This window comes from Heptranchias perlo, chromosome 2 (genome assembly GCF_035084215.1).
Source record: "Heptranchias perlo isolate sHepPer1 chromosome 2, sHepPer1.hap1, whole genome shotgun sequence".
NCBI classification, from domain to species: domain Eukaryota; kingdom Metazoa; phylum Chordata; class Chondrichthyes; order Hexanchiformes; family Hexanchidae; genus Heptranchias; species Heptranchias perlo.
Window position 1 is genome coordinate 5,827,725 of NC_090326.1, and position 27,949 is coordinate 5,855,673.

Consider the following 27,949-nt stretch of genomic DNA (forward strand, 5'->3'; position numbering starts at 1 on the left):
AGGTAATGAGCATGTGAAGATGGAACTGAACAAGTTGAAATATAGTGATTGGAGGTTAGATTTGGGAACTGAAGACGATATGGATCAGATAAAGGTGATCCAAACGAGAACAGAGCGTGAGTTTAAGCACTCATGGTGGGAGTCGTTACTAGGGTGGGAGCCGTTAAGAGGGTGGGAGCCTTTACTGGGTCGCATTGTTACTAGGCTGGGAGTCTTTGCTAGGGTGGGAGCTGTTACTAGGGTGGGAGATATTACAAGGGTGGGAGTCGTTTCTAAGTGGGAGCAGTAACTAGCGTGGTCACCATCAGCCACTGGAAATTTCGAATATTGCATTGCACCCCATAGTTTGCATTGTGACCTCTCAGATTCTGTTACTGATCATCATGTTAACACTTTGCAGTTGGGCGAAGAAGATAATGTCATTGACCCAACTGTCAGAAGATCAACTGAAGCCTGTAATGTACACACAGTCCACCTCACCATACACAGTCCATCTCATCATACACAGTCCACCTCACTATAGGAGAAACTACGCCATGTTCTCCGCAGCCTTCAACATGTCATCAATGAGGACAAACACCTCGCTGTGGCCATCCCCACACCTCCACTACTCGCCTTTAAACAGCCACCCAACCTCAAACAGACCATCGTTCGCAGCAAATTACCTAGCTTTCAAGAGAACAGCGTCCACGACGCCACACAACCCTGCCACGGTAACCTCTGCAAGACATGCCAGATCATCGACACAGATACCACCATCACACGAGAGGACACCACCCACCAGGTGCATGGTTCATACTCCTGTGACTCGGCAAACGTTGTCTACCTCATACGTTGCAGGAAAGGATGCCCCAGAGCATGGTACATTGGCGAGACCATGCAGACGCTGTGACAACGGATGAACGGACACCGCGCAACAATCGCCAAACAGGAGGGTTCCCTCCCAGTCGGGGAACACTTCAGCAGTCATGGACATTCATCCACCGACCTTCGGGTAAGCGTACTCCAAGGCGGCCTTCGAGACACACGACAACGCAAAATCGTCGAGCAGAAATTGATAGCCAAGTTCCGCACCCATGAGGACGGCCTCAACCGGGATCTTGGGTTCATGTCACGCTACACGTTACCCCACCAGCGAACAAATGTTATCTGTTTTTAATATAATGGGTCATTTGCTGGCTCTCTCTGCCTTCCGGATGTTTCTGCCTCTCTCTGTTTTTTTTCCCTGTTTGTTTTTTTGTTGAATGTGTATTCGGGGGTTCTGCAGGTGACACCTCTCTGTCTGAACACGGTGATTGCCTTGGCAACGGGCAGTTGCAGGGGCAGTCTGTAAACACCAAGTATTGTTCTATATGTATAAATGCGTAGGCTTCAAGGAGCTCCTGAAACATTTACCTGAGGAAGGAGGAAGTCTCCGAAAGCTTGTGAATTTAAAATAAAATTGCTGGACTATAACTTGGTGTTGTAAAATTGTTTACAATTGTCAACCCCAGTCCATCACCGGCATCTCCACATCATCACTATATGATGCATAAGAAGAAATAAAAAGTGGTGAATATGTTGGAAATGTTGGAGAGTTAATGGTTAATAATCGAAATAACCTGTATAACTACAAATGGTTATGAAAGCAACAGGCTTTATAAGATAAACAGGAAACTAGAAGGGAATTGGGAGAAGAGGCGATGGACTTCTTCAAGTGTCTGATAACAATCTACAAAGGGGTGTTGCAAAGAGATAGTGTTTGGGATTGCATCGACCATGAGTGATTATTGTACAACTTAGTGATTAGTGTAATAAACATAGGTAGAGGGATCAATTAACCATGGTATAGAGTGGTGGTTTAGGTAAATAAGCTGTCAATAAACTGTTCTTGAAAGGTTCCGAGGACAGTTTGTCAGGAAGTCTTGTTTATGGAATGTACTCAACTAAGACTGTTTATTTAATAAGTTGTTCTTGAAAGAATCCAAGAACAGATCAGTCATGAAGTCTTATCTGTGAGGTATACCTTTGAAGTCAGAAAACTGAAGTGTATAAGAAGGGTGGATAGTTCCAGAGTTAGTTGGGAGAGCTCGAAAGAGAGAGGGATCCGGAGCTATTCCTGTATACGGTATAAATTGACCACCTGCACTGTAAAGGATTACAGTCTGTTCTGTATATTCCACCATCAAGTGTCTTGTACTTACTCGAAGCATGTGGTGGTGAAACTTCGGAGGAAGAAGGTCAACAGCCCGCAAGGATCTATCCTTGACACCCTCCGATTTCTCCGCTACATGCAGCATCAGATACACACATGTACTCTAACCATACCCAGCTCTACCTCACCTACCTACCTCTCTCGATCCTTCCACTGCCTTCGATTTGTCACGCTGCTTGTCCGAAATTCAGTAATGAATTTTCCTCCAATTAAATATTGGGAAGACCGAAACCATTGTCTTTGGCCCCACCACAAACTCCATTCCATAGCCACCGACTCGATCCACCTGCTGAGCCACTGTCTCAAGCTGAACCAAACTTTTCACAATGTCGGAGTCCTATTTGACTCTGTGCTGAGCTTTTGACCACATAGTCTCTCCTCACCAAGTCGGTCTATTTCCACCTCTGTAACATCGCCCGTCTACACCCTGCCCATCTCCCGTTGAAACCCTCATCGATGCTTTTGTTACCTCTAGACTTGACTATTCCAATGCTCTCCTGGCCGACCTCCGGTATCCCACCCTCCATAAACTTGAGCTCATCCAAAACCCTGCTGTCCATATCCAAACTCACACCAAGGCCCGTTCACCCTTCACCCCTATGCTTGTTGACATACATTAGCTCCCGTTCCGACAACGGCTCGATTTAAAATTAACATTCTTTCGTTCAAATCCCCCTCTATCTCTGTAACCTCCTCCAGCCCGATAACCCTCTCTGCATACCTTCAATTACTGCCTTTTGCGCATCCCCGATTTTAATCGCTCCACCAATCGCGGCAGTTCCTTCAAATACCTAGGCCCGAAGCTCTGGAATTCACTCTCTAAATCTCTCAGCCTCTCTACCTCTCACTCATCCGTTAAGACGCCCCTTAAAACGTAACTTTTTTTGACCAAGTTTTAGGTCACCTGCCCTAATATCTCATTTTGTGGATCGGTACCAAATTTTATCTGATAACGCTCCTGTGAAGCACCTTGGGGTGTTTTCTTTAGTTAAAGGCGCTATGTATGCAAGTTGTTGTTAATTGTAAGGTCTCCCACCATTTAAAGAAGTAAGGATATGGTAGTGAGCTTGATAACTGCAAAGCATCTATTGCTGCACCGTGTCCATCACCAACCCAGATGAACCCTTTCGAGAGGATGTATAAAGTGCGGCTAAGGATATATCACGGGGTGAAGCACCAAGCACCAGCGAGCAGGAGTAGCTGGAAATAGTTCTATATTTCTCCCCTGGGGAGGCCGAGAAACAACTGTCCTTGGCTGAGGGTCCCAGTCTTCAAGAGAATTAAGACTTGGTCGCACAGACCTAATGTGCAGGCCGTGGAGACATTCATCTCCCACATTCTGGAGATGGCCGATTAGTTGGAGAAGTTCAAGAGCCGCATTTGTAAGACAACGCATGAGGTATGTGAGGCCAGGCAGATCACTCTGGACAATGTGACAGTCCAGGTGATTCCAGCAGCAGCAAGGAATCTGGTGGAGATTCTCAGGGCGTTCGTTACTTCTGAATGGCAGCTATTACGGCTTCCATAGATTAATTGTGTGATGCCTTTAACAACATCATATCTCAGGGCTTTCACAACTTCATTGTTACAATTTGGTCTGTCTCACGCTGACCTTCAGCGCAACCGAGCCCATTCCCAGTACCAATGACATGCAAGAAATGGTTGCTGATTTCAGTGTTTCTGATGACGTGGTTAATGAGGTTGTTTCATTCCAGTTTGTGGTTATGGACTGAACCCAGTAGGCATGGCAAGTACAAGTGAGATGAGAGCAGAAGCAGGCCCTGCGAGCACATCAACATTCTATCTCGTAGAAGCTGCGGCAGAGAAGCAGGCCATTCGGCCCAACAGGTCCAGCCAGTTTTTACGCTCCTCCCTCCCTACTTCACCTCACCGTATCAGAATATCCTCCTATTCCTTTCTCCCTCGTGTGCTTATCTAACTTCCTCTTGAATGCATCTATGCTAGTCGCCTCAACTACTCCTTGTGGGAGCACATTGCACATTCTAACCACTCTCTCGATAAAGAAGTTTCTCCTGAATTCCTTAGAAAACATAAACATAGAAAATAGGAGCAGGAGTAGGACATTCGTCCCTTCGAGCCTGCTCCGCCATTCAATATGATCATGGCTGATCCTTTATCTCATGTCCAAGTCTCATTGCTGTTCCGGTATTGAACCTGACACAGAATGGCTGACGGGAAGATAGTTTGCGTTAGATTGATAACAGTCATAAATTAAAATGTTATATTCCTTATACTCAAGTTGACCAGGCTTAAACAATGTTTTGGTGCAGGAATTAAGTGTTCGACTATCCGAGATGTGGAAAGATATGGGCTGCTTGACAGGTGTTCAATGATTTCAGTCTGGAGTCAATCGGCTGAGTGCCCCGGATCAGGTCGGAGGCTGGTGGCTGCACCCTGTGGATTATCAGGGATGAAATGTAACTTCGGCGGGGCGGAATTATAGGCCGCAGTGCATCGGCCGCTCGTTTTGCACCCCATGACTTCAATGGAAAGGAGAATTGAGTGGGATGTATAATGGGCGGCCCATCCATTACCGTCTGTGTTGTGCCCTGGTCGAAGTTGAATTTTACCCTCCTTGTTTCTGAGTTGCTTTCACCAGGGTTTTCTGTCTTTGCACGTTTAGAATCTGCTTCTTTAGAAACTAAAGGTCTGACACAACTGGTGGAGTGGCGGGATGGGGAAATCTCGGGCCCACAGACGGGTTGCGTCTGACTCCAGTCGGTTTAAATTAGTGGGTAGAAAATAAAGCGCTGCGGCCTTGTGTTTGATAGCTCGGCTCTCCCCGAGAGTGGCGCTCATCGCTGGGAGCGCCCATTCGTGGAATCAGCCCTGACATCAACAGCACTTGCAGAATGAAATCTTTCCATCACAAACTGTTCTCTGGCAGACTGTACACACAATCGCAGAGTATCCCATCGCACACTACTTCCCCAGATGACTTACAAAATTCAATGCTCTCTGAAAAAAAACTGGGGCTGAAATTGGTCTCCGGCAGTAGTGCAAAATGAGCGAAAGCGCAAAATGAGCGACAGTGTAAAATGAGCGATAGAGCACCAGCAGCCCGTTTTATTGTTGGTCCGATTTTCCAAACAATTGATTTCAATGTTAAAGGAAATCGGGCGGATTGTAGAAGGGGCTGCTGATTCGTTACCGAACGTTTTACACTGCGGCCGGAAATCAATTTATGCCCTATGGTTCACAAAGCTTTCCATAGCTCATATCTGGGTCTGTTGTCGACTCATTGGGGTAGATTGGGACTTTGTGCGGTCGTGTAAAACGGGTGACAGGGAATCCGCAGCAGGTTTTACATCTGAATGAAATAAAAATTGGAGAGATGTAAAAGGGACTGTCAATTCATTCTCACCCCTTTTACACGATCACAATGTGTCACAATCTAGCCCATTGATGGTGATCGAGTGCTATGATTAATCACCAACTTCATTATCTTTGTATCGGACTAGCTGGACCTTGCTCATCTTTTGTCCAGCGATTATTATGTGTTTAATTCCCCCCTTCCGGGGTGATATTTACGGTTAATTCTCTATTTTTCGCAAGTCCCCTACACATTTTTATTCCACATCTGCTCCCTGAGGTGATTTTTATATTTAGGTCCTTGTTTCTTCCCAATATTTGCCCCTATCTTCATGTTTTCCCTCTCTCCCTGCTATCATGATTTTGCTGCTAAATCTGTATTCCTACTTCCGGATCCTATCTCTGTGTTTTTCCTTGTGTCTCTGCCAGAAGTCATTTTTAGATTGAAATCTTTGCTGATTCTTGGCATCAGATCCTTCCACTAATTTATTCGCTCTCTTCTTCCTGAGGTGATTTCCATGTTTAATCTCTGTTCATTCCTAATTTCATTCCCTCTCTGCAGGTTATTCCCAGTCTCTCTCCTGACGTGCCTGTGATCAGTTTAAGGCCCTCTTCGCAGCTTATTCCCAGTCTCACTGCTGAAGTGTTCGTGAACAGTTACAGGCCATTCTCTGTTTGTAATTTCAATTTTTTCCTTCCTTTGGTGATTTATGTCTTTAATTTTATGTCGTTCCCAAATTTCAGACCGTTTCTCCATGTTTACACTCTCTCCTTCCTGAGCAGATTTAGTTTATATTTAAATCTCTATATCCATGTGTATAATATAGTAAAAAAAAGAATAAGAATACAAAAGTCAGTATTAATGTATTATGAGAATGTATTATTTTAATAGAGGCTACACTTGTTTTAGATTAGGTCGTTAGGATTCTGCCGGGGTAGGCAAAGTAAGGATGAAGGTGTCAGTTTAACGAAATTTAATGAAGAATCAAAGGCTTTGTGTAAAAATCATAGCTGGTTTGGAGACAACATATCTTATGTTTCAACCGTTACTATTCTATTAAAGTGTGGTGATTATAACCGTGCAAAATTGTTTCATCTTCGTCATGAACAAAACACACATTCCAGTCAAAACTTGTTATGGTGAGAGCCACGGAGAGGGTTCATTTGCTGTTCCTGTTGAATCACTGTTGCACTATAATTAAAGATACAAACTGAGTGAGAATGGCACTATCTGGTGTTTAAGACAAAGACAGTGGTGCAGTGAGTGAATTAAACACTAAAACGTGAACTTCTGCAAATAAAATCGATTAACATTTGGTTATTTCGACATAATGCTTACAGAGATGGAGAGACCAGACATTCGGAGGGAAGGTCAAATTAGCCATTTTGTGTAGAGAATGCAATTCCAGCTTCTAGTAAATAAATCAAAGTAAAATTGAACTCAACGTTAAAGTAGTTCGGATCTAGGTTTGCGTTCTCCATTATTGATATTTCAATTTAATCTGATGCAATAACAGTATTTGTAACAGTAGCATTGCAGAAGAGAGCTGCGGGACCCTGTCCAGTTTAGTAACACTGCAGAAGGGGTAAGAGTACATTGTGATTTATTATAGAATCCAACAGGTCTCTGGGAAAGTTACACATGGTACAGATGTTGGAGCAAAAAGGTGCAAAGTGATTTTACATTTTAATTTGGGGCAATGTCTTTTTATCTCCACAAGATTTAATTTTATGGAGTCTTTTTTCTAAAGAAACTTCAGGCACAAACCAGGGTTTTATAAAAAAAAAACAATCATTTATTATTAATACACTAGAAAATTGACATTAGATTTTAAACAAAATATTGGGTTGGTGCCCGATTTAGAATTGCTTTAACAACAGCAAAACAACACATTCTGAATTCTCAAAATGCATAACAGTTTGGAAATCAAATGTTTATCTTAGACTAACCCCATAAGGAAAGTCATATCCTTATAGTTGGCTCAAGATTGCCGGAAAGATTCCAGGTATTTTGATGGATACCGTTGTAGGGTCGCATGGCTTTCTCTTGCAACCAGTTCATCTGATTCACAGGCAGTCTCTAAACCTGCATGGAGGCATCAAACTGGGAGGCAGGGAGCAGCCTTGAAGATTGAAGTGTGGTGGCGCTGCCAGGAAGCGAAGGGCGAGATTGGAGCAGTCCTGGTGGATCTGTGTCTCTTCCCACTCAACTTCTGCCAGCTTTCAAAGACCTTTTTAACACAGAACCACACCTCTGGGGCGGTGGCTTTTCCACAACAGGTTGCTACAAATACAACCCACGATTGATTGACACTTCACTTGTTTTGTCTTAGCGGCCACAAGGTAACCACATTAAGCAGGCAGGTGTTCAAACGACCTCTAGCCCTTCTGGAATCGTTCTTGATGCTCTGGCGATCCATCCTCTGTTGTGTGATCTTTTACAATGTGTCCTTAACACTCCTTTTAACAGTCCTTTCACTTTTTAAGAATCCTTTTTGTTCAGACATACTGGAGCCGATTTAATATCAGGCTTTCGTTTATCAGGTGAATTTTTACTACAAAAATGCTCTGGGGAAACTCCTGCAATAAGTAATGGTCAGGGTCAGTTGAACAAGACTGGGTGACTTTATTTTGCAGCCTCGAGGCATCACCTTTAGAACTCTCAACATTATATAAACAAGAGCATTACCCCGGAACAAACATGAACTGTCTGGCCTGCTTCATCTGCTGCTGTTCTGCTCGTCAGCACTCTCACACACTCCAGGCTGATTACACAGTTTGTTTGGTTATTGCATGCTTTCTGTGTTCTATTCTCATTCCTGTTTCTACCCTTCTGTCAATATATATGGTTGTCCATCTTTTATTGTGTTTGTTCTCTGTGTAATATCGTTGATCCTTTTTTTTATTTTCTGTTTGTTTTTCTATCTTGTTATTTCTACTTCTATTTAATTTCCATCTCTCTGCCGCTGTTTATGTCTCAACCTTTTCTATCTGTTACTCTTGGCTTTTTTTCTACTCATCTCCCTCTCTCTGTTTCTATGTCGCTGCCTGTCTTCTCTCTCTGCCTTCTCTGCAGGCAGAGAGAACGGAGCACGGGATCAGAGATAAAAGGAGGAGCGAGAGAGGAGAGAGAAAGCGGAAGGCGGGATCAGCGATAAGAGGAGCGAGAGAGGAGAGGGAGATGAGCGCGTGTTCAGCGATAAAAGGAGGAGCGAGAGAGGAGAGAGAGAGCGGAACGCGGGATCAGCGATAAAAGGAGGAGCGAGAGAGCGGAGCGCCGGATCATGGATAATACAAGAGAAGGGACGGAGAGCGGAGCACCGGCGGGAAGAGAGGTAAAAAAAAAACACCTGAAGTGAATTCAGCACAAGGGAAGGAGCTGATTGGTGAGTAGCTGGTGAGTATTTTTTTCTGGTGAGTTTTTTTTAAAGTTTTTTCGTTTTTTTAAGTTTAGTTAATAATATAATAAATCGAGTCATACAGGGCACCTCAGACCAGTTGAATGCACGGCCTGTGCCATGTGGGAACTCCAGGACACTTTCCCTCTCCTGGAGTGCAGGAAGTGTCATCAACTGCAGGAGCTTGAGCTCCGGTTTTCGGAGCTTGAGCAGCGGCTGGTGTCACTGCAGTGCAGCCGCAAGGCTGAAAGTTTCATGGATAGCACGTTTCAGAAGGTGGTTACCCCACAGTTTAAGAGAGTGCAGGCAGAGAGGGACTAGGTGACCGCCTGACAGAGAAGGAGGACGAGGCAGGTAGAGCAGATCTCCACTGAGGGCATCTCACTCTCTAGCCAGTATTCAAATGTAAATACTGGTGGGGGAGAGGGTTCCTCTGGGGAGTGCAGCCAGATCCAAGTCCACAGCACCATGGGTGGCTCAGCTGTAAGGGGAGGATGAGCATGGTCAGGAGAGCGATAGTGATAGGGGATTCTATAGTTAGTGGGACAGATAGGCGTTTCTGCGGCTGCAGACATGATTCCGGGATGGTATATTGCCTCCCTTGTGCCAGGGTCAAAGATGTTATCGAGCAGATGCAGTACATTCTGAAGGGGGAGGGTGAACAGCCAGAGGTCATGGCCCATATTGGTACCAATGACATAGATAGAAAGGGGGATGAGGTCCTGTAGACAGATTTTAAGGAGTTAGGAAAGAGATTAATAAGCAGGACCTCAAAGGAAGTAATCTCTTGATTACTCCCAGTGCCATGCACTATCGGTTGTAGAAATAGGAGGATAAAGCAGATGAACGCGTGGCTGGAGAGATGGGGAAGGAGGGGGGGCTTTAGATTCCTGGGGCATTGGGTTCACTTCAGGGGGAGGTGAGACCTGTACAAGTCGGACAGGTTGCACCTCAACAGGGCCGGGACCAATATCCTTGTGGTGTGGTTTGCTCGTGATGTTGGGGAGGGTTCAAATGTGCTTGGCAGGGGGATGGGAACCTGAGCATAGATTCAGAAGGGCGAGAAGCAGAGCTGGAAATGGAAGGCAGAAAATTAGTTTTAAAGGCAGAGGAAACAAAGGTTAGATACTAGACAACAAAAGTATTTGGCCATGCTTAATGGTATATACCTCAATGCAAGGATTATAGTGAATATAAGGCAGATGAGCTAAAGGCACAGATAGATACGTGGAAGTACGATATCTTAGCTAGTGCAGAAGCATGGCTTAAACAGGGGCAGGAATAGCAGCTCAACCTTCCTGGTTACAGAGTTTTCAGACGAGATGGAGAGGGAGATAAAGAAATAGGGGGAGTTGCAATATTGGTGACAAAAAAACAATTATGGCTGTGAGGAGGAATTATATGTTAAAAGGATCATCAAATTAGGCCACATGGGTTGAGCTGGAGAACAAAAAAGGGGCAGCCACACTGCTGGAAGTGTACTATAGACCACCAAACATTCAGAGGGAGATAGCAGAGCAAATATGTAAGCAAATTTCTGAGAAGTGCTAAAACAATAGAGCAATAATAGTAGGGGATGTCAACTACCCTAATATTAACTGGGATCGAATCGGTGCAAAAGGTATAGAGAGCACAGAATTCTTAAAGTGCATTCAGGAAAACTTTTTTAGCCAGTACGAAGCAAGCCCAACAAGTAGGGGCAGTTCTGGACTTAGTTTTGGGGAATGAAGCTGGGCACGTGGAAGGAGTATCAGTGGGAGAGCATTTTGCTGGTAGTGATCATAATTCAGTTAGATTTAGTATAGTTATGGAAAAGGACAGAAATAGAACAGGATTACTGTTCTAAATTTGGGGAAAGGCCAATTTTACTAAGCTGAGAAGTGATTTAGCAAAAGTGGACAGAAACAGCTACTTGAAGGTAAATCAGTGTCAGAGCAGTGGGAGGCATTCAAGAGGGAGATTCAAGGGGTTGAGAGGAAACATGTTCCCACAAAGAAAAAGGGCGGGACTGCCAAATCTAAAGCCCCGTGAATGACAAGAAGCATACAGGATAAGATAAGTCAAAAAGTGAATCTTATGTCAGACAGCGAGATCTCAATACTGCAGAAAGCCAAGACAAGTATAGAACGTGCAGGGGTGATATTAAAAAGGAAATTAGGAAAGCAAAGTTGGGGGGGGCATTAAGAAATCCTGCAACTAAAATTAAGGAATACCCAAAAATGTTTGAAAATACATAAAGAGTAAAAAGATAACTAAAGAAAGTACAGTTAACCTATGTGTGGAGTCTGAAGATGTGTGTATGTTATTTAATGAATACATTGCGTCTTTCTTCAGAAAAGAGAGGGACGATGCAGAGAATGTAGTTAAGGAGGAGGATTATGAAATATTGAATGAGGTAAAGATGTTTAGCATCTATGAAAGTCGATAAATCGCCAGACACAGAGGAAATATATCCCCAGCTGCTAAGAGAAGCAAGGGAGAAAATAACAGAGGCTCTAAAATCATATTCCAATCTCCCATGGACACAGGCATGGTGCCGGAGGATTGGAGGACTGCTAACATCGTACCGTTGTTTAAAAAGGGAGAAAGTGATAGACCGAGTAATTATATTCCAGTCAGTCTAACCTCGATGGTGGGCAAATTATTGGAATCGATTCTGAAGGACAGCATAAATCGTCATTTAAAAAGGAACGAGTTAATCAAGGATAGTCAGCATGGATTTGTTAAGAGAAGGTCATGTCTGACTAATTTGATTGATTTGTTTGAGCAGGTAATAAGAAGGGGCCATGAGGGTAACACATTTGAGGTAGTGTACATGGATTTACCAAGGCTTTTGACAAGGTCCCACATGGCAGACTGGTCAAAAAAGTAAAAGCCTGTGGGATGAAAGGGAAAGCGGCTAATTGGATCCAAAATTGTCCCAGTGGCAGGAAGCAAAGTGTAATGGTTGACAAGTGTTTTTGTGACTGGAAGGCTGTTCCCTGTGATACAAGGTCCCTTGCTTTTTGTGGTATATTTTAATGATTTGGACTTGAATGAGAAGTTTGAGAAGGCTTGATCAAGAAGTTTGCAGATGATACAAAAATTGGCTGTGTAGTTGATAGTGAAGAGTAAAGCTGCAGACTGCAGGAAGATATCAATGGACCGGACAGGTGGGCAGAGAAAATGGAATTCAATCCAAGGAAGTGTGAGTTAATGCATTTGGAGAGGGCAAATAAGACAAAGCAGTACACAGTAAATGGGAGGATAATTCGAGGTGTAGAGGATCAAAAGCGACCTTGGAGTGCACGTCCACAGATCCATGAAGGTAGCAGGACTGGTAGATAAAGTGGTTAAAAAGGCATAAGGGATACCTTCCTTACTAGCCGAGGCATACAATATAAGAGCAGGGAGGTTATGACAGAACTGTATAAAATACTGGTTAGGCCACAGCTTGAGTACTGCGTACACTTCTGGTCACCACATTACAGGAAAAACGTGATTGCACTAGAGAGGGTACAGAGGAGATTTACGAGGATGCTGCCAGGGCTAGAGAATTTTAGTTATGAGAAAAAATTGGATAGGATGGGGTTGTTTTCTTTGGAACAAAGGAGGTTGAGGGGTGATGTTAAGGTATGTAAAATTATAACAGGACTAGATAAAGTGAAGAGAGATGACCTATTTCGCTTAGCAGAGGTGCCAGTGAACATGGGGCATAGATTTAAAGTGATTGTAAGGGGATTAGAGGGGAGCTGAGGAGAATTTTTTTCACCCAGAGGGTGGTGGGGGTCTGGAAATCACTGCCTGAAAGGGTGGCAGAGGCAGAAACCCTCACGTCATTAAAAAAGTACTTGGGTGTGCGCTCGAAGTTCTGTAGCCTACAGGGCTATGGACCAAGTGCTGGAAAGTGGGATTAAACTGGACTGCTGTTTTTCGGCCGGCACGGACACGACAGGCCGAATGGCCTCCTTCTCTGCGGTAACTTTCTATGATTCTGCCTTTTTTACATCTGCCTCCCTGTGCCCCTCTCTCTCTCTCTCTCTTTCTCCCTCCTGATTTCATCCGTCTTTTTGTCTTTCCACCTCTGTCTGCAATCTGTTTCACTCCGTATGTGGGAAAGTTTACTGAAACACATTACAACCAATGTCAATCAGAGTCCGGGTATGTTTACTGACGCACATTACAACCTGTATCACTCAGTATCCAGGTATGCTTACGGACACACATGACACCGTGTATCACTCAGTATACCGCTTTGTTTACTGACACACATTACAATCTGAGTCACTCAGTACCTGTGTATGCATACTGACACACATTACAATCTGTGTCACTCAGTATCCGGGTATGTTTACTGACACACATTACAACCTGTGTCACTCAGTATCCGGGTATGTTTACTGACACACATTACAACCTGTGTCACTCAGTATGTGGGTACACTCAGTATGTGGGTATTTTCCACAACATTCACCTGAGGAAGGAGGAAGCCTCCGAAAGCTTGTGAATTTCAAATAAAATTGTTGGACTATAACTTGTTGTTGTAAAATTGTTGACAATATGTGGGGATATTGAGAGAAACACATTACAATCTGTGTCACTCAGTATCCAGGTATGTTTACTGACACACATTACAATCTGAGTCACTCAGTATCCGGGTATGTTTACTGATGCACATTAGAATCTGAGTCACTCAGTACCTGTGTATGCATACTGACACACATTACAATCTGTGTCACTCAGTATCCGGGTATGTTTACTGACACACATTACAATCTGTGTCACTCAGTATCCGGGTATGTTTACTGACACACATTACAATCTGAGTAACTCAGTATCTGTGTATGCATACTGACACACATTACAATCTGTGTCACTCAGTATCCGGGTATGTTTACTGACGCACATTACAACCTGTGTCACTCAGTATCCGGGTATGTTTACTGACACTCATTACAACCTGTGTCACTCAGTATCCGGGTATGTTTACTGAAACACATTACAATCTGTGTCACTCAGTATCCGGGTATGTTTACTGACACTCATGACAACCTGTGTCACTCAGTATCCGGGTATGTTTACTGAAACACATTACAATCTGTGTCACTCAGTGTCCGGGTATGTTTACTGAAACACATTACAACCTGTGTCACTCAGTATCCGGGTATGTTTACTGAAACACATTACAACCTGTGTCACTCAGTATGTGGGTATGTTTACTGAAACACTTGATACAATCTGTGTCACTCAGTATCCGGGTATGTTTACTGAAACACATTACAATCTGTGTTACTCAGTATCCGGGTATGTTTACTGACACACATTACAATCTGCGTCACTCAGTATGTGGGGATGTTTACTGACACACATTACAATCTGTGTCACTCAGAATCTGGGTATGTTTTCTGAAACACATTACAATCTGTGTTACTCAGTATCCGGGTATGTTTACTGACACACATTACAATCTGTGTCACTCAGTATGTGGGGATGTTTACTGACACACATTACAATCTGTGTTACTCAGTATGTGGGGATGTTCAGAGAAACACATTACTATCTCTGTCAATCAGAATCTGGGTTTGTTTAGTGAAACACATTACAATCTGTTTCACTCAGTATCTGGGTATGTTTACTGACACTCATTACAACCTGTGTCACTCAGTATCCGGGTATGTTTACTGAAACACATTACAATCTGTGTCACTCAGTATCCGGGTATGTTTACTGAAACACATTACAATCTGTGTTACTCAGTATCCGGGTATGTTTACTGACACACATTACAATCTGCGTCACTCAGTATGTGGGGATGTTTACTGACACACATTACAATCTGTGTCACTCAGAATCTGGGTATGTTTTCTGAAACACATTACAATCTGTGTTACTCAGTATCCGGGTATGTTTACTGACACACATTACAATCTGTGTCACTCAGTATGTGGGGATGTTTACTGACACACATTACAATCTGTGTTACTCAGTATGTGGGGATGTTCAGAGAAACACATTACTATCTCTGTCAATCAGAATCTGGGTTTGTTTAGTGAAACACATTACAATCTGTTTCACTCAGTATCTGGGTATGTTTACTGACACACATTACAATCTGCGTGACTCAGTATCTGGGTATGTTTACTGACACACATGACAACCTGTGTCACTCAGTATCTGGGTATGTTTACTGACACACATTACAATCTGTGTCACTCAGTATCCGAGAAATCACAGCCTTGGATATGGGGTGAAATACACTGAAGTGTTTATAAAAAGTCACGGAACACAATTTGTGCGTAGAATTCTTCTTTGTTTTCTCGGCAGTGATGGGTTGTGAAGGAAGAGACGGGCCCGAGCTCCCTCTGATGGGTTGTGAAGGGAGAGACGGGCCCGAGCTCCCTCTGATGGGCTGTGAAGGGAGAGACGGGCCCGAGCTCCCTCTGATGGGCTGTGAAGGGAGAGACGGGCCCGAGCTCCCTCTGATGGGCTGTGAAGGGAGAGACGGGCCCGAGCTCCCTCTGATGGGCTGTGAAGGGAGAGACGGGCCCGACCTCCCTCTGATGGGTTATGAAGGGGGAGACGGGCCCGAGCTCCCTCTGATGGGTTGTGAAGGGAGAGGTGGGCCCGAGCTCCCTCTGATGGGTTGTGAAGGGAGAGACGGGCCCGAGCTCCCTCTGATGGGTTGTGAAGGGGGAGACGGGCCCGAGCTCCCTCTGATGGGTTGTGAAGGGAGAGACGGGCCCGAGCTCCCTCTGATGGGTTGTGAAGGGAGAGACGGGCCCGAGCTCCCTCTGATGGGTTGTGAAGGGAGAGACGGGCCCGAGCTCCCTCTGATGGGTTGTGAAGGGAGAGACGGGCCCGAGCTCCCTCTGATGGGTTGTGAAGGGAGAGACGGGCCCGAGCTCCCTCTGATGTGTTGTGAAGGGGGAGACGGGCCCGAGCTCCCTCTGATGGGTTGTGAAGGGAGAGACGGGCCCGAGCTCCCTCTGATGGGTTGTGAAGGGAGAGACGGGCCCGAGCTCCCTCTGATGGGTTGTGAAGGGAGAGACGGGCCCGAGCTCCCTCTGATGGGTTGTGAAGGGAGAGACGGGCCCGAGCTCCCTCTGATGGGTTGTGAAGGGAGAGACGGCCCGAGCTCCCTCTGATGGGTTGTGAAGGGGGAGACGGGCCCGAGCTCCCTCTGATGGGTTGTGAAGGGAGAGACGGGCCCGAGCTCCCTCTGATGGGTTGTGAAGGGGGAGACGGGCCCGAGCTCCCTCTGATGGGTTGTGAAGGGGGAGACGGCCCGAGCTCCCTCTGATGGGTTGTGAACGGAGAGACGGGCCCGAGCTCCCTCTGATGGGTTGTGAAGGGAGAGACGGGCCCGAGCTCCCTCTGATGGGTTGTGAAGGGAGAGGTGGGCCCGAGCTCCCTCTGATGGGCTGTGAAGGGAGAGATGGGCCCGAGCTCCCTCTGATGGGTTGTGAAGGGAGAGACGGCCCGAGCTCCCTCTGATGTGTTGTGAAGGGAGAGACGGGCCCGAGCTCCCTCTGATGGGTTGTGAAGGGAGAGACGGCCCGAGCTCCCTCTGATGGGTTGTGAAGGGAGAGACGGGCCCGAGCTCCCTCTGATGTGTTGTGAAGGGAGAGACGGGCCCGAGCTCCCTCTGATGGGTTGTGAAGGGAGAGACGGGCCCGAGCTCCCTCTGCTGGGTTGTGAAGGGAGAGACGGGCCCGAGCTCCCTCTGATGGGTTGTGAAGGGAGAGACGGGCCCGAGCTCCCTCTGATGGGTTGTGAAGGGAGAGACGGGCCCGAGCTCCCTCTGATGGGTTGTGAAGGGAGAGACGGGCCCGAGCTCCCTCTGATGGGTTGTGAAGGGGGAGACGGGCCCGAGCTCCCTCTGATGGGTTGTGAAGGGGGAGACGGCCCGAGCTCCCTCTGATGGGTTGTGAACGGAGAGACGGGCCCGAGCTCCCTCTGATGGGTTGTGAAGGGAGAGGTGGGCCCGAGCTCCCTCTGATGGGTTGTGAAGGGGGAGACGGGCCCGAGCTCCCTCTGATGGGTTGTGAAGGGAGAGATGGGCCCGAGCTCCCTCTGATGGGTTGTGAAGGGAGAGACGGGCCCGAGCTCCCTCTGATGGGCTGTGAAGGGAGAGACGGGCCCGAGCTCCCTCTGATGGGTTGTGAAGGGAGAGACGGGCCCGAGCTCCCTCTGATGGGTTGTGAAGGGGGAGGTGGGCCCGAGCTCCCTCTGATGGGTTGTGAAGGGAGAGACGGGCCCGAGCTCCCTCTGATGGGCTGTGAAGGGAGAGATGGGCCCGAGCTCCCTCTGATGGGTTGTGAAGGGAGAGACGGGCCCGAGCTCCCTCTGATGGGCTGTGAAGGGAGAGACGGGCCCGAGCTCCCTCTGATGGGTTGTGAAGGGAGAGACGGGCCCGAGCTCCCTCTGATGGGTTGTGAAGGGAGAGGTGGGCCTGAGCTCCCTCTGATGGGTTGTGAAGGGAGAGGTGGGCCTGAGCTCCCTCTGATGGGTTGTGAAGGGAGAGACGGGCCCGAGCTCCCTCTGATGGGTTGTGAAGGGAGAGACGGGCCCGACCTCCCTCTGATGGGTTGTGAACGGAGAGACGGGCCCGAGCTCCCTCTGATGGGCTGTGAAGGGAGAGACGGGCCCGAGCTCCCTCTGATGGGTTGTGAAGGGAGAGACGGGCCCGAGCTCCCTCTGATGGGCTGTGAAGGGAGAGACGGGCCCGAGCTCCCTCTGATGGGTTGTGAAGGGAGAAACGGGCCCGAGCTCCCTCTGATGGGTTGTGAAGGGAGAGACGGGCCCGAGCTCCCTCTGATGGGTTGTGAAGGGAGAAACGGGCCCGAGCTCCCTCTGATGGGTTGTGAAGGGAGAGGTGGGCCCGAGCTCCCTCTGATGGGTTGTGAAGGGAGAGACGGGCCCGAGCTCCCTCTGATGGGTTGTGAAGGGGGAGACGGGCCCGAGCTCCCTCTGATGGGTTGTGAAGGGAGAGACGGGCCCGAGCTCTCTCTGATGGGTTGTGAAGGGAGAGACGGCCCGAGCTCCCTCTGATGGGTTGTGAAGGGAGAGACGGGCCCGAGCTCACTCTGATGGGTTGTGAAGGGGGAGACGGGCCCGAGCTCACTCTGATGGGTTGTGAAGGGGGAGACGGGCCCGAGCTCCCACTGATGGGTTGTGAAGGGAGAGGTGGGCCCGAGCTCCCTCTGATGGGTTGTGAAGGGAGAGACGGGCCCGAGCTCCCTCTGATGGGTTGTGAAGGGAGAGACGGGCCCGAGCTCCCTCTGATGGGTTGTGAAGGGGGAGACGGGCCCGAGCTCCCTCTGATGTGTTGTGAAGGGAGAGACGGGCCCGAGCTCCCTCTGATGGGTTGTGAAGGGAGAGACGGGCCCGAGCTCCCTCTGATGGGTTGTGAAGGGGGAGACGGGCCCGAGCTCACTCTGATCCGCACTGACCCCGAGCAGCGGGTGAAATAAAGTCGAGTTCAACCTGTCGCAGCGAGCGGTTGGAGAGCGATCAAGGTCCAGAGTCAAGGAGGACATTTATGATACTGTCTTTGAATCACATTTGCATCAAATACTCCTTGAACTCCCTGCCTGGGGAATTCATCACCTGTGAAAACAGTCTAAAAATTAAAATATAAACCACCCAACTTGGGGTTCGAACCCATGAACCTGAGAATAAGTTTACTTAGCATAAGGCTGGAGACTGACTGCGTCTTTCCAGTTCAGAGTGGGGCGCATTCCCACCCTGGGAAAGATCAAATCATAGAATCATAGAAAGGGTAACAATACAGAAAAAGTCCGTTCGGCCCATCGAGTCCGTGCTGGTTCTCTGCAAGTGCAATCCAGCTCGTCCCACTCCCCCGTCCTATCCCCGTAGCCCTGTATTTATTTGTTCCCTTCAAGTACTTATCCAGTTCCCTTTTGAAGGCCATGATTGAATCTGCCTCCACCACCCCCTCGGGCAGTGCATTCGTGATCCTAAACACTCGCTGTGTAAAAAAGTTTTTCCTCATGTCATCTTTGATTCCTTTGCCAATCTCCTTAAAGCTATGTCCCCTGGTTCTTGACACGTCCGTCAATGGGAACAGTTTCTCTCTATCTACTATGTCTAGACCCTTCATGATTTTCAATACCTCTATCAAATTGCCTCGCAACCGTTTCTGTTCTAAGGAGAGCAACCACAGCTTCTCCAATCTATCCACGTAACTAAAGTCCCTCATCCCTAGAATCATTTTAGTAAACCTGTTCTGCACCCTCTCCACGGCTTCAGATCTTTCCTAAAGTGTGGTGCCCAAAACTGGACACAAGACTCCAGTTGTGGACAAACCAGTGTTTTTTTAAAGTTTCATCATAACCTCCTTACTTTTGTACTCTGTGCCTCTATTTATAAAGCCCAGGGTCCCGTATGCTTTCTCAACCTACTCTGCCACCTTCAATGATTTGTGCACATATACCCCCAGATCTCTCTGTTCCTGTACGCCTTTTAGAATTGTGCCCTCTAGTTTATATTGCCTTTCCTCATTCTTCATACTGAAATGTATCACCTTGCATTTTTCTGCATTAAATTTCATCTGCCATGTGTCTGCCCATCCCACCAGCCTGTCTATATCCTCTTGAAGTCTATCACCATCATCCTCACTGTTCACTACAATTCCAATTTTTGTTTCTTCCACAAATTTGGAAATTGTGCCCTGTACGCCCAAGTCCAAGTCATTAATATATATCAAGGAATGCAGTGGTCCCAGCACCGACCCCTGGGGAACACCACTGTACACCTCCCTCCACGGAAAAACAGTCGTTCACCATTACTCTCCGTTTTTTGCAACTTAGCCAATTCTGTATCCATGCTGCTCATGCCCCTTTTATTCCATGGAGTTAATCTTGACGACAAGCCTATTATGCGGCACTTGATGAAACGTCTTTTGAAAGCCCATATACACCACATCAACTGCATTACCCGCATCGACCCTCTCTGTTATTTCATCAAAAAACTCTACCAATTTGATTAAACATGTTTTGCTTTTTACAAATCCATGTTGGCTTTCCTTAATCAGTCCAAGTGACTGCTAATTCTCTCCCAGATTATCATTTCTAAAAATTTCCCCATCACCAAGGTTAAACTGACTGGCTGAAAGTTGCTGGAATTATCCTTACACCTTCTTTTGAACAATGGTGTAACATTTGCGATTCTCCAGTCCTTTGGCATCACGCCCGTATGTATGGATGTTTTCAAGATTATGGCCAGTACCACTGCAATTTCCACCCTTACTTCCCTCAGCAACCTAGAATGCATCCCATCCAGACAGGGTGAGTTATCGACTTTAAGTACTGCTAGCCTTTCTAGTACCTCTTTATCAATTTTTAGCCCATCCAATATCTCAACTACATCTTCCTTTACTGAGACTCTGGCAGCATCTTCTTCCTTGGTAAAGACAGATGCAAAGTACTCATTTAGCACTTCTGCCATGCCCTCTGCCTCCATGAGTAGATCTCCTTTTTCATGGCAATTCGATCCCGACCCTCTTCTTCCTACCCGTTTGTTGTCTACATGCCGATAGTAGACTTTTGGATTCCCTTTTATGTTGGCCGCCATTCTATTCTCATACTCTCTCTTTGCCCCACTTATTTAGTTTTTCACTTCCCCTCTGATTTTTTTAATATTCAGCCTGGATCTCACTTGTACTATCAACCTGACATCTGTCATATGCCCTTTTTTTCTGCTTCATCGTGCTCTCTATTTCCTTTTCCAGGGAGCTCTGGCTTTAGTTGCCCGACCTTTCCCTCTCATGGGAATGTACCTAGACTGTACCCGAACCACCTCCTACTTAAAGGCTGCCCACTGTTAAATTACAGTTTTGCCTGCCAATCTTTGATTCCAATTTACCCGGGCCAGATCTGTTCTCATCCCACCGAAATTAACTCTCCTCCAGGTGAGTATTTTTACTTTAGAGTGGTCCGTTTCCTTTTCCATAGCTATTCTAAACCTTATGATACCATGATTGCTGCTCCCTAAATGCTCCCCCACTGACACTTGCTCCACTTGGCCCACCTCATGCCCATGAACCAAGTCCAGCAATGCCTCCTAGCTATTCTAAACCTTATGATACTATGCTCACTGATCCCGAAATGTTCCCCTTGGCCTGTTTCATTGCCAGATAACAGAGCACAGGCCGAGGATCGAGCCTGGGCCTTTCCTGCTCTGTGTGAGGCTCAATATGTAAATGAACCTGCTCTCTCCTCACATCAGTGTTGTCAGACTGCGTGTCTCATAGTTTCTGTTCTTCCAAATATTCATTAAAATAATATACTGATCTTTGGGCTTTCTATCCTTGTAATATTTGGTAAGTATATGTTATGTTATAAAAACTGTTTGGTTTAAAGTTGTTAACTGAATCTGTTTGATCAGTGAATGTAATTAATATCAGTCTCCATGGGCCCTAATTGTGTCACTGGAGTGTTTCTCTCTGCTATTAATAAGCGACTTCTTTCAACGTGTTATCCCATAGTGTCAGTGGGAGCATCACCTCCGGCACTAACAGGGATCAGCGACTCCACAGAGAGGGAAAGAATAGATCAGAATCTGACAGCAGTAGATTGTAATGTTAAACAATTTATCAGAATGGGAGAATAATAGATTATAATGTTAAACAATGGAACAGAATCTGAGAACAATAGATTGTAATGTTATACACGGGATCAGAATCTGTGAACAATAGATTGTAATGTTATACACGGGATCAGAATCTGAGAACAGTAGATTGGAATAGCCCATTATGGACTTTTATGGACTTTTCAAGTTGTGTATCTACTTTATGATTCACTGGCATTCGAGGAGCGGGCACTTTATGTGATTCTTGGTCTACAAGTAATTTACTATCCTCCCCTCGCTGCTGTTGGTGTCTCTGGTAAGTCTCGATATCCAGCTATTAATCCTATAACCAATGATTCACTTATGACTGTTCTTGTAGTACCCTGTCCCACACTCGCTGCAGTTCGATTTGATGACAAGTCTCCATATCCAGCTGTTAATTATATAAACCATGTCTTACTGTATTGCTCTTCTAGTCATTTACTGACCAACACTCGCTGCTGTCGATGTCACTGGTAAGTCTCGATATCCAGCTGTTAATTCTATGAACCATGTTTCACTGCATTACTGTTCTTTTTTCCCCTGTCCCATACTCACTGCCATTGTTGTTCCAGGTAATTCACTTTATCCAGTTATTAATTCTATAAACCAGGTTTCACTGTATCACTGTTATTTTTGTCCCCTGCCCTGCATTTGCTGCTGTACGATTTGATGGTAAATTTTTATATCCAGCTCAAAAATTAAAGGGGGCACTCGGGAAGGGAGATATATTGATGGGTGGAACAGGGATGGGAGATATATTTAAGGGGATTTTCTGGGTGTGAGATTTAATTCACAATGGATCCCTGAGAGTGAGGCTGTATTTCAGGGATTCTGAATGTATGCATGTTTCACAGGGTCCTTGGGGTGTGTCAGTATTTGAATGGGGTCCAGACATGGCACTAATATACAAGGGATCCAGTAATGGTACTAATATACAAGGGGTCCAGAGACAGTGATAATATACAGCAGATTCAGAGATGGTACTAATATACAGGGGATACTGAAACGGTGCGAATGTTCAGGGGATCCAGAGGCGGTGTTAATATACAGGGGGTGCAGAGATGGTGCTAATATTTACAAAGGGAAGCTATGAACAATTGCAGGGGATCGAGAGACAGTACTAATATTTATAGAGAGATCCAGAGACGCTACTAATAACTACAAAGGATCCAGAGATGGTGCTAACATACATGGGATCCAGAGACGGTGCTAATATTTACAGGGGATCCAGAAACGGTGCTAATAATAACAGAGGATAAAGAGATGGAAATAATACATACTGGGTATCCAGAGACAGTACTAATATTTACTGGGTATCCAGAGACGGTACTAATATTGACAGGGGATACAGAGACAGTGCAAATATTTACAGCGGATGCAGAGACATTATTAATATGTACAGGGGATGTAGAGAAGATACAAATATTTTCAGGGGATCCAGAGATTGTTCCAATATTGACAGGCCATCCAGTGAGGGTACGAATATTTACAAGGGATCTGGAGATTGTACTGATAGTTACAGGTGATGTAGAGACGTTACAAATAAATATCGCGAATGTAGAGATGGTACAAATATTTACACGGGATCCAGCGATGGAATTAATATTTACAGGAGATGTAGAAAATTCATTGGTATTTACAGGGGATCCAGGGATTGTACTAATATTTACAAGTAATTAAGAAACTGTCCTATTATTCACAGGGGAACCAAAGATGGTATTAATATTCCAAGGGGGAATCCAGAGATGGTTGTAATATTTGGAGAGGGATCTAGCAATGATACTAATGTATACTGGGGTTGCAGAGACGGTAGTTACATTTACAGGGCATCTAGAATTGGTACTAACATTTCCAGGACATACAGGTACGGTACTAATATTTACAGGTGGTCCAGAGACGGTACTAATATTTTCAGTGAATCCAGAGGCGGTACTAATTTATACAGCTGATCCGGAGATGGTAATAATATTTGCAGGGAATCCCGATGCGGTACTAATATATAAAGGGGATCCAGAGATGGTAATAATGTTTACAGGGAATCCAGAAATGATGCGAATAATTATAGGGAATCCAGAAATGGTAGCAATATTAGAGGGGAAACGGAGGTTGTACGATTATATACAGGGGATTCATAGACCGTGCTCATACTTACAGGGAATCCAGAGGCGATGCTAAAATTTATAGGTGAACCACAGCTGGCACTAATATTTACAGGGGATCTGGAGATGGTACTAATATTTACAGGGGATCTGGAGATGGTACTAATATTTACAGGGGATCAAGAGACGCTCGTACTATTACAGGGGATCCAGAGGCGGTACTAATATTTACAGGAGAGCCAGAGACGGTACTAATATTTAAAGGTATTCCAGGGACGGTACTAATATTTACAGGGGATGTAGATATGGTAATAATATTTACAGGCAATTTAGAGAATGTACTAATACTTACAGGGGATCCCGATTCGGTACTAATATTTACAGGGGAGGTATAGACATAATTAATATTTACAGGTGATGTAGGGAAGCTACTAATAATTCCATGGGATCCAGGAATGGTACTAATATTACAGAGGATCCAGAGATGGTATTAATATTTAAAGGGGATTCAGGGTCGTTATAACAGTTATAGTGGATCTAGAGACGGTACAAATAAATAAAGGGGATGTAGAGAAGGCACAAATATTTACACGGGATCCAGCGATTGAACTAATAATTACAGGAGATGTTGAGCATGTATTGGTATTTACAGGGAATCCAGGGAGGGTACTAATATTTACTGTGTATGTAAGACAGTGCTAATATATACAGGGGATCCAGAGAAGGTAGTAATGTTTACCATGGATCCATAGATGGTATTAATATTTACAGGGGATCCAGAAATGATACTAATATTAACATGTGCTCCATAGACAGTACTAATATTTATAGGTGATCCGGAGACGGTACTAATATTTACAATGGACCCAGAGACTGTACAAATATTTAAATGGGACCCAGCAACGCAATTAATATTCACAGTGGGACCTGGAGACGGTGATAATATTTACAGGAGACCGAGAAAGGTGGAAACATTTACAGGGGGTCCAGAGATGGTAATAATATATACAGGGAAACCAGAAATTGTATTAATATTTACAGAGGATTCCAGAGAGGGTACTAATGTTAACAGACGATCCAGAGAGGGTACTAACATTTGAAATTGATATAGGGACGGTTATAATATTTACAAGGGATCCGGATATGGTATTAATATTTACAGGGGATTCAGAGACGGTACTAATATTCACAGTTTGTTCCGCAGATGGTTATGTTATTTAGAGAGGGATCCAGGGATGGTTCGGATATTTACAGGCGACCCAAAGACGGTACTAATATTTATAGGGGGATCCAGAAACGGTACTAACATTTAGAGGGGGATCCAGAGACGGTACTAATTTTTAGAGGGAGATCCAGAGGCGGTACTAATATTTGCAGGGGGATCCAGAGGCGGTACTAATATTTACAGGGAATGCAGATATGGTACTAACATGAAACAAAAATGTTACTAATATTCACAGTAGGATCCGGAGATGGTGATAATATTTAAAGGGGACCCAGAGACGGTGCTATACTTATAGAGGACCAAAAGTCGATACTGAAGTTTACAGGGAGTCCAGAGATGGTGCTAATATAACAGATGTGGTACTAATATTTACAGTGGGTCCACAAACAGTGCTGATATATACAGGGGATCCAGAGACGGTGCTAATACTTACACGGGATCCAGAGATGGTACTAATATTCATAGAGGGAGCCAGACACGTTAATAATATTTACAGGGTTTCAAGGGACAGTACTTAATTATAATCTGGAGCCAGAGACGGTAGTAATATTTACAGGGGATCCAGTGTTGGTACGAATATTTACAGGTAATACAGAGACGGTATTAATAGTTACAGGTGGACCAGACATGGCACTAATATTTACAATGGAAATTGGGATGGTAGTAACATGTACAGGGGGTTCCAGGGATGGTACTAATATTCACAGGGGATCGAGAGACGGTACTAATATTTACAGATGATCCAGGGATGGTACGTTCATAATAGATCCAGGGACAGTACAAAAATTTACACGGGTTCCAGAGACGATACTAATATTGACAGGGATCCAGAGACAGTATTTATATTTACTGTGGGCCCACGGATGGTACTAATATTTACAGGAGATCCAGAGATGGCACTAATACTTACACGGGATACGGAAATGGTACTAATATTCATTGCAGGATCCATATGCAGTAATAATACTTACAGCAGATTCAGGCACTGTATTAATATATACTGAGGATCCAATATTTAAAGCGGTTCTAGAGTTGGTACTAATATTTACAGGGGATGCAGAGATAGTACTAATATTTACAGGGGATGCAGAGATAGTACTAATATTTACAGGGGATGCAGAGATAGTACTAATATTTACAGGGGATGCAGAGATAGTACTAATATTTACAGGGGACGCAGAGATAGTACTAATATTTACAGAGGGATACAGAGATGGTAACAATTTTTACAGCTATTCCAGAAACAGTACTAATATTTACAGGCTATCCAGAGACAGTACTAATATTTACAGGGAATACAGAGGAGATACTAATATTCACAGAGGATCAAGAAATGGTACCAATAATCACAGGGGGATCCATTGGCGGGAACAATATTTACAGAGGGATCCAGTGATGGCCCTAATATTTACAATGCATCCAGAGACAGTACTACTATTTAAAGGGGGTCCAGAAATAGTAATAATATTTTCAGGAGATTCAGAGACGTCACTGATATTTATATGGGATGTAGACACGTTATTAATAATTACAGGGGATGTAGAGAAGGTACTAATATTTAGAGGGGATCCAGGTGAGGTTTAAATATTTACAGTGGAGCTGGAGATGGTACTAATATTTACATGGGATCAAGAGACAGTACTGATATTTACAGGGGATCTAGAGAGAGTACTAATATTACAACGGATCCAAAGACCTTACTAATATTTACATGGGATACAGAGACGGTGCTAATATTCGCAGGGTGAACCAGAGACTGTGATAATATTTACAGAGGAATCCAGAGACGGTACTAATATTTATAGGTTATCCAGGGGCTTTACCAATATTTGCAGATGATCCAGAGACTGTACTAATATTATAGGCAATCCAGAGATGGTAATAATATTTACAGGGGATCCAGAGTTGGTACTAATATTCACAGTGGGATCCAGAGATGGTACTAATATTCACAGGGGATCCAGAGATGGTAATAATGTTTACAGGGGATCCAGAGATGGTATTAATATTCACAGTGGGATCCAGACACAGTATTAATATTTACAGAGGATCCAGAGGCGGAATTAATATGTACAGAATATCCAGAGACGGTATTGATACTTATAGGGGCTCCAGAGACTGTGCTAATATTTACACAGTGTCCCTGCCTGATGTATAATTCCCCTGTTTCTTTCCCTTTCTTACAGTTAACTTACTGGCGATTGTGACCCTGTCTCGGGGAAAGTGTGGTCTCTCCAAATGTGTCACTCGCTACCTGGTGGCGATGGCAGCGGGGGATTTAATGGTCATTATCTTCGATCTGATACTCAGACAGATTCCCATTGCCTTTGGAGGGCAGTTTCGTTTCCTGTACTCCATCCCTGTGTGTAATATCCACGCCGTCCTGCTTTTTGCAGCCACAGACTGTTCTGTCTGGTTCACCGTCACTTTCACCTTTGATCGATTTGTGGCCATTTGTTGTGAGAAGCTGAAAACTAAATATTGCACCGAGAGAACGGCGGCTGTGGTTCTGGGAACAGTGATTTTGCTGAGCTGTTTGAAGAACATTTCCTGGTACTTTATGTTCACGGGTTGGTATCAACTTCACAATACGCCCTGGTTTTGTTTGGTAACAATCAGTGTTGTGGAATCACGTGTGTGGGGAGTGATCGAACTCCTGCATTATATCCTCACCCCGGGGGTCCCATTTGTTCTGATTCTGCTGCTCAATGCTTTCACCGTCAGATGCATTTTAGTGGCCAGCAGAGCCCGCAGGAGACTCCGGGGTCACAGCAGTGGGGAGAGTCCCAGAGACCCAGAGATGGAGAGCAGAAGGAAATCCATCATTTTACTGTTTCTTATCTCGGGGAATTTCATACTGTTATGGGCATTGTTATTAGTGCATTCTATATGGAACCGGATGTTTTATTTGGGGTTTGAGTCTGTATTTCTATCTCAGTTGATACTAGAACTGGGATACATGCTCCAGCTCCTGAGTTGCTGCACAAACACTTTTATTTATGCCGTGACCCAAACGAAATTCAGAGAGCAGTTGAAGAATGTGGTGAAATATCCCTTCATTGCAAGTGTTCAAATCATTAAATCATGA

General features: G+C 45.1%; 1 protein-coding gene across 1 annotated transcript; it reads left to right on the forward strand.

The window, feature by feature from the left end:
* The first annotated feature begins 19 nt into the window (after nucleotides 1–19).
* Nucleotides 20–27,949, forward strand: LOC137331651 (probable G-protein coupled receptor 139). Its single transcript, XM_067995592.1, has 3 exons — nucleotides 20–116; nucleotides 21,704–21,811; nucleotides 27,048–27,949. The coding sequence occupies exons 1-3, from the start codon at nucleotides 20–22 to the stop codon at nucleotides 27,947–27,949; spliced, it is 1,107 nt and encodes a 368-aa protein (XP_067851693.1).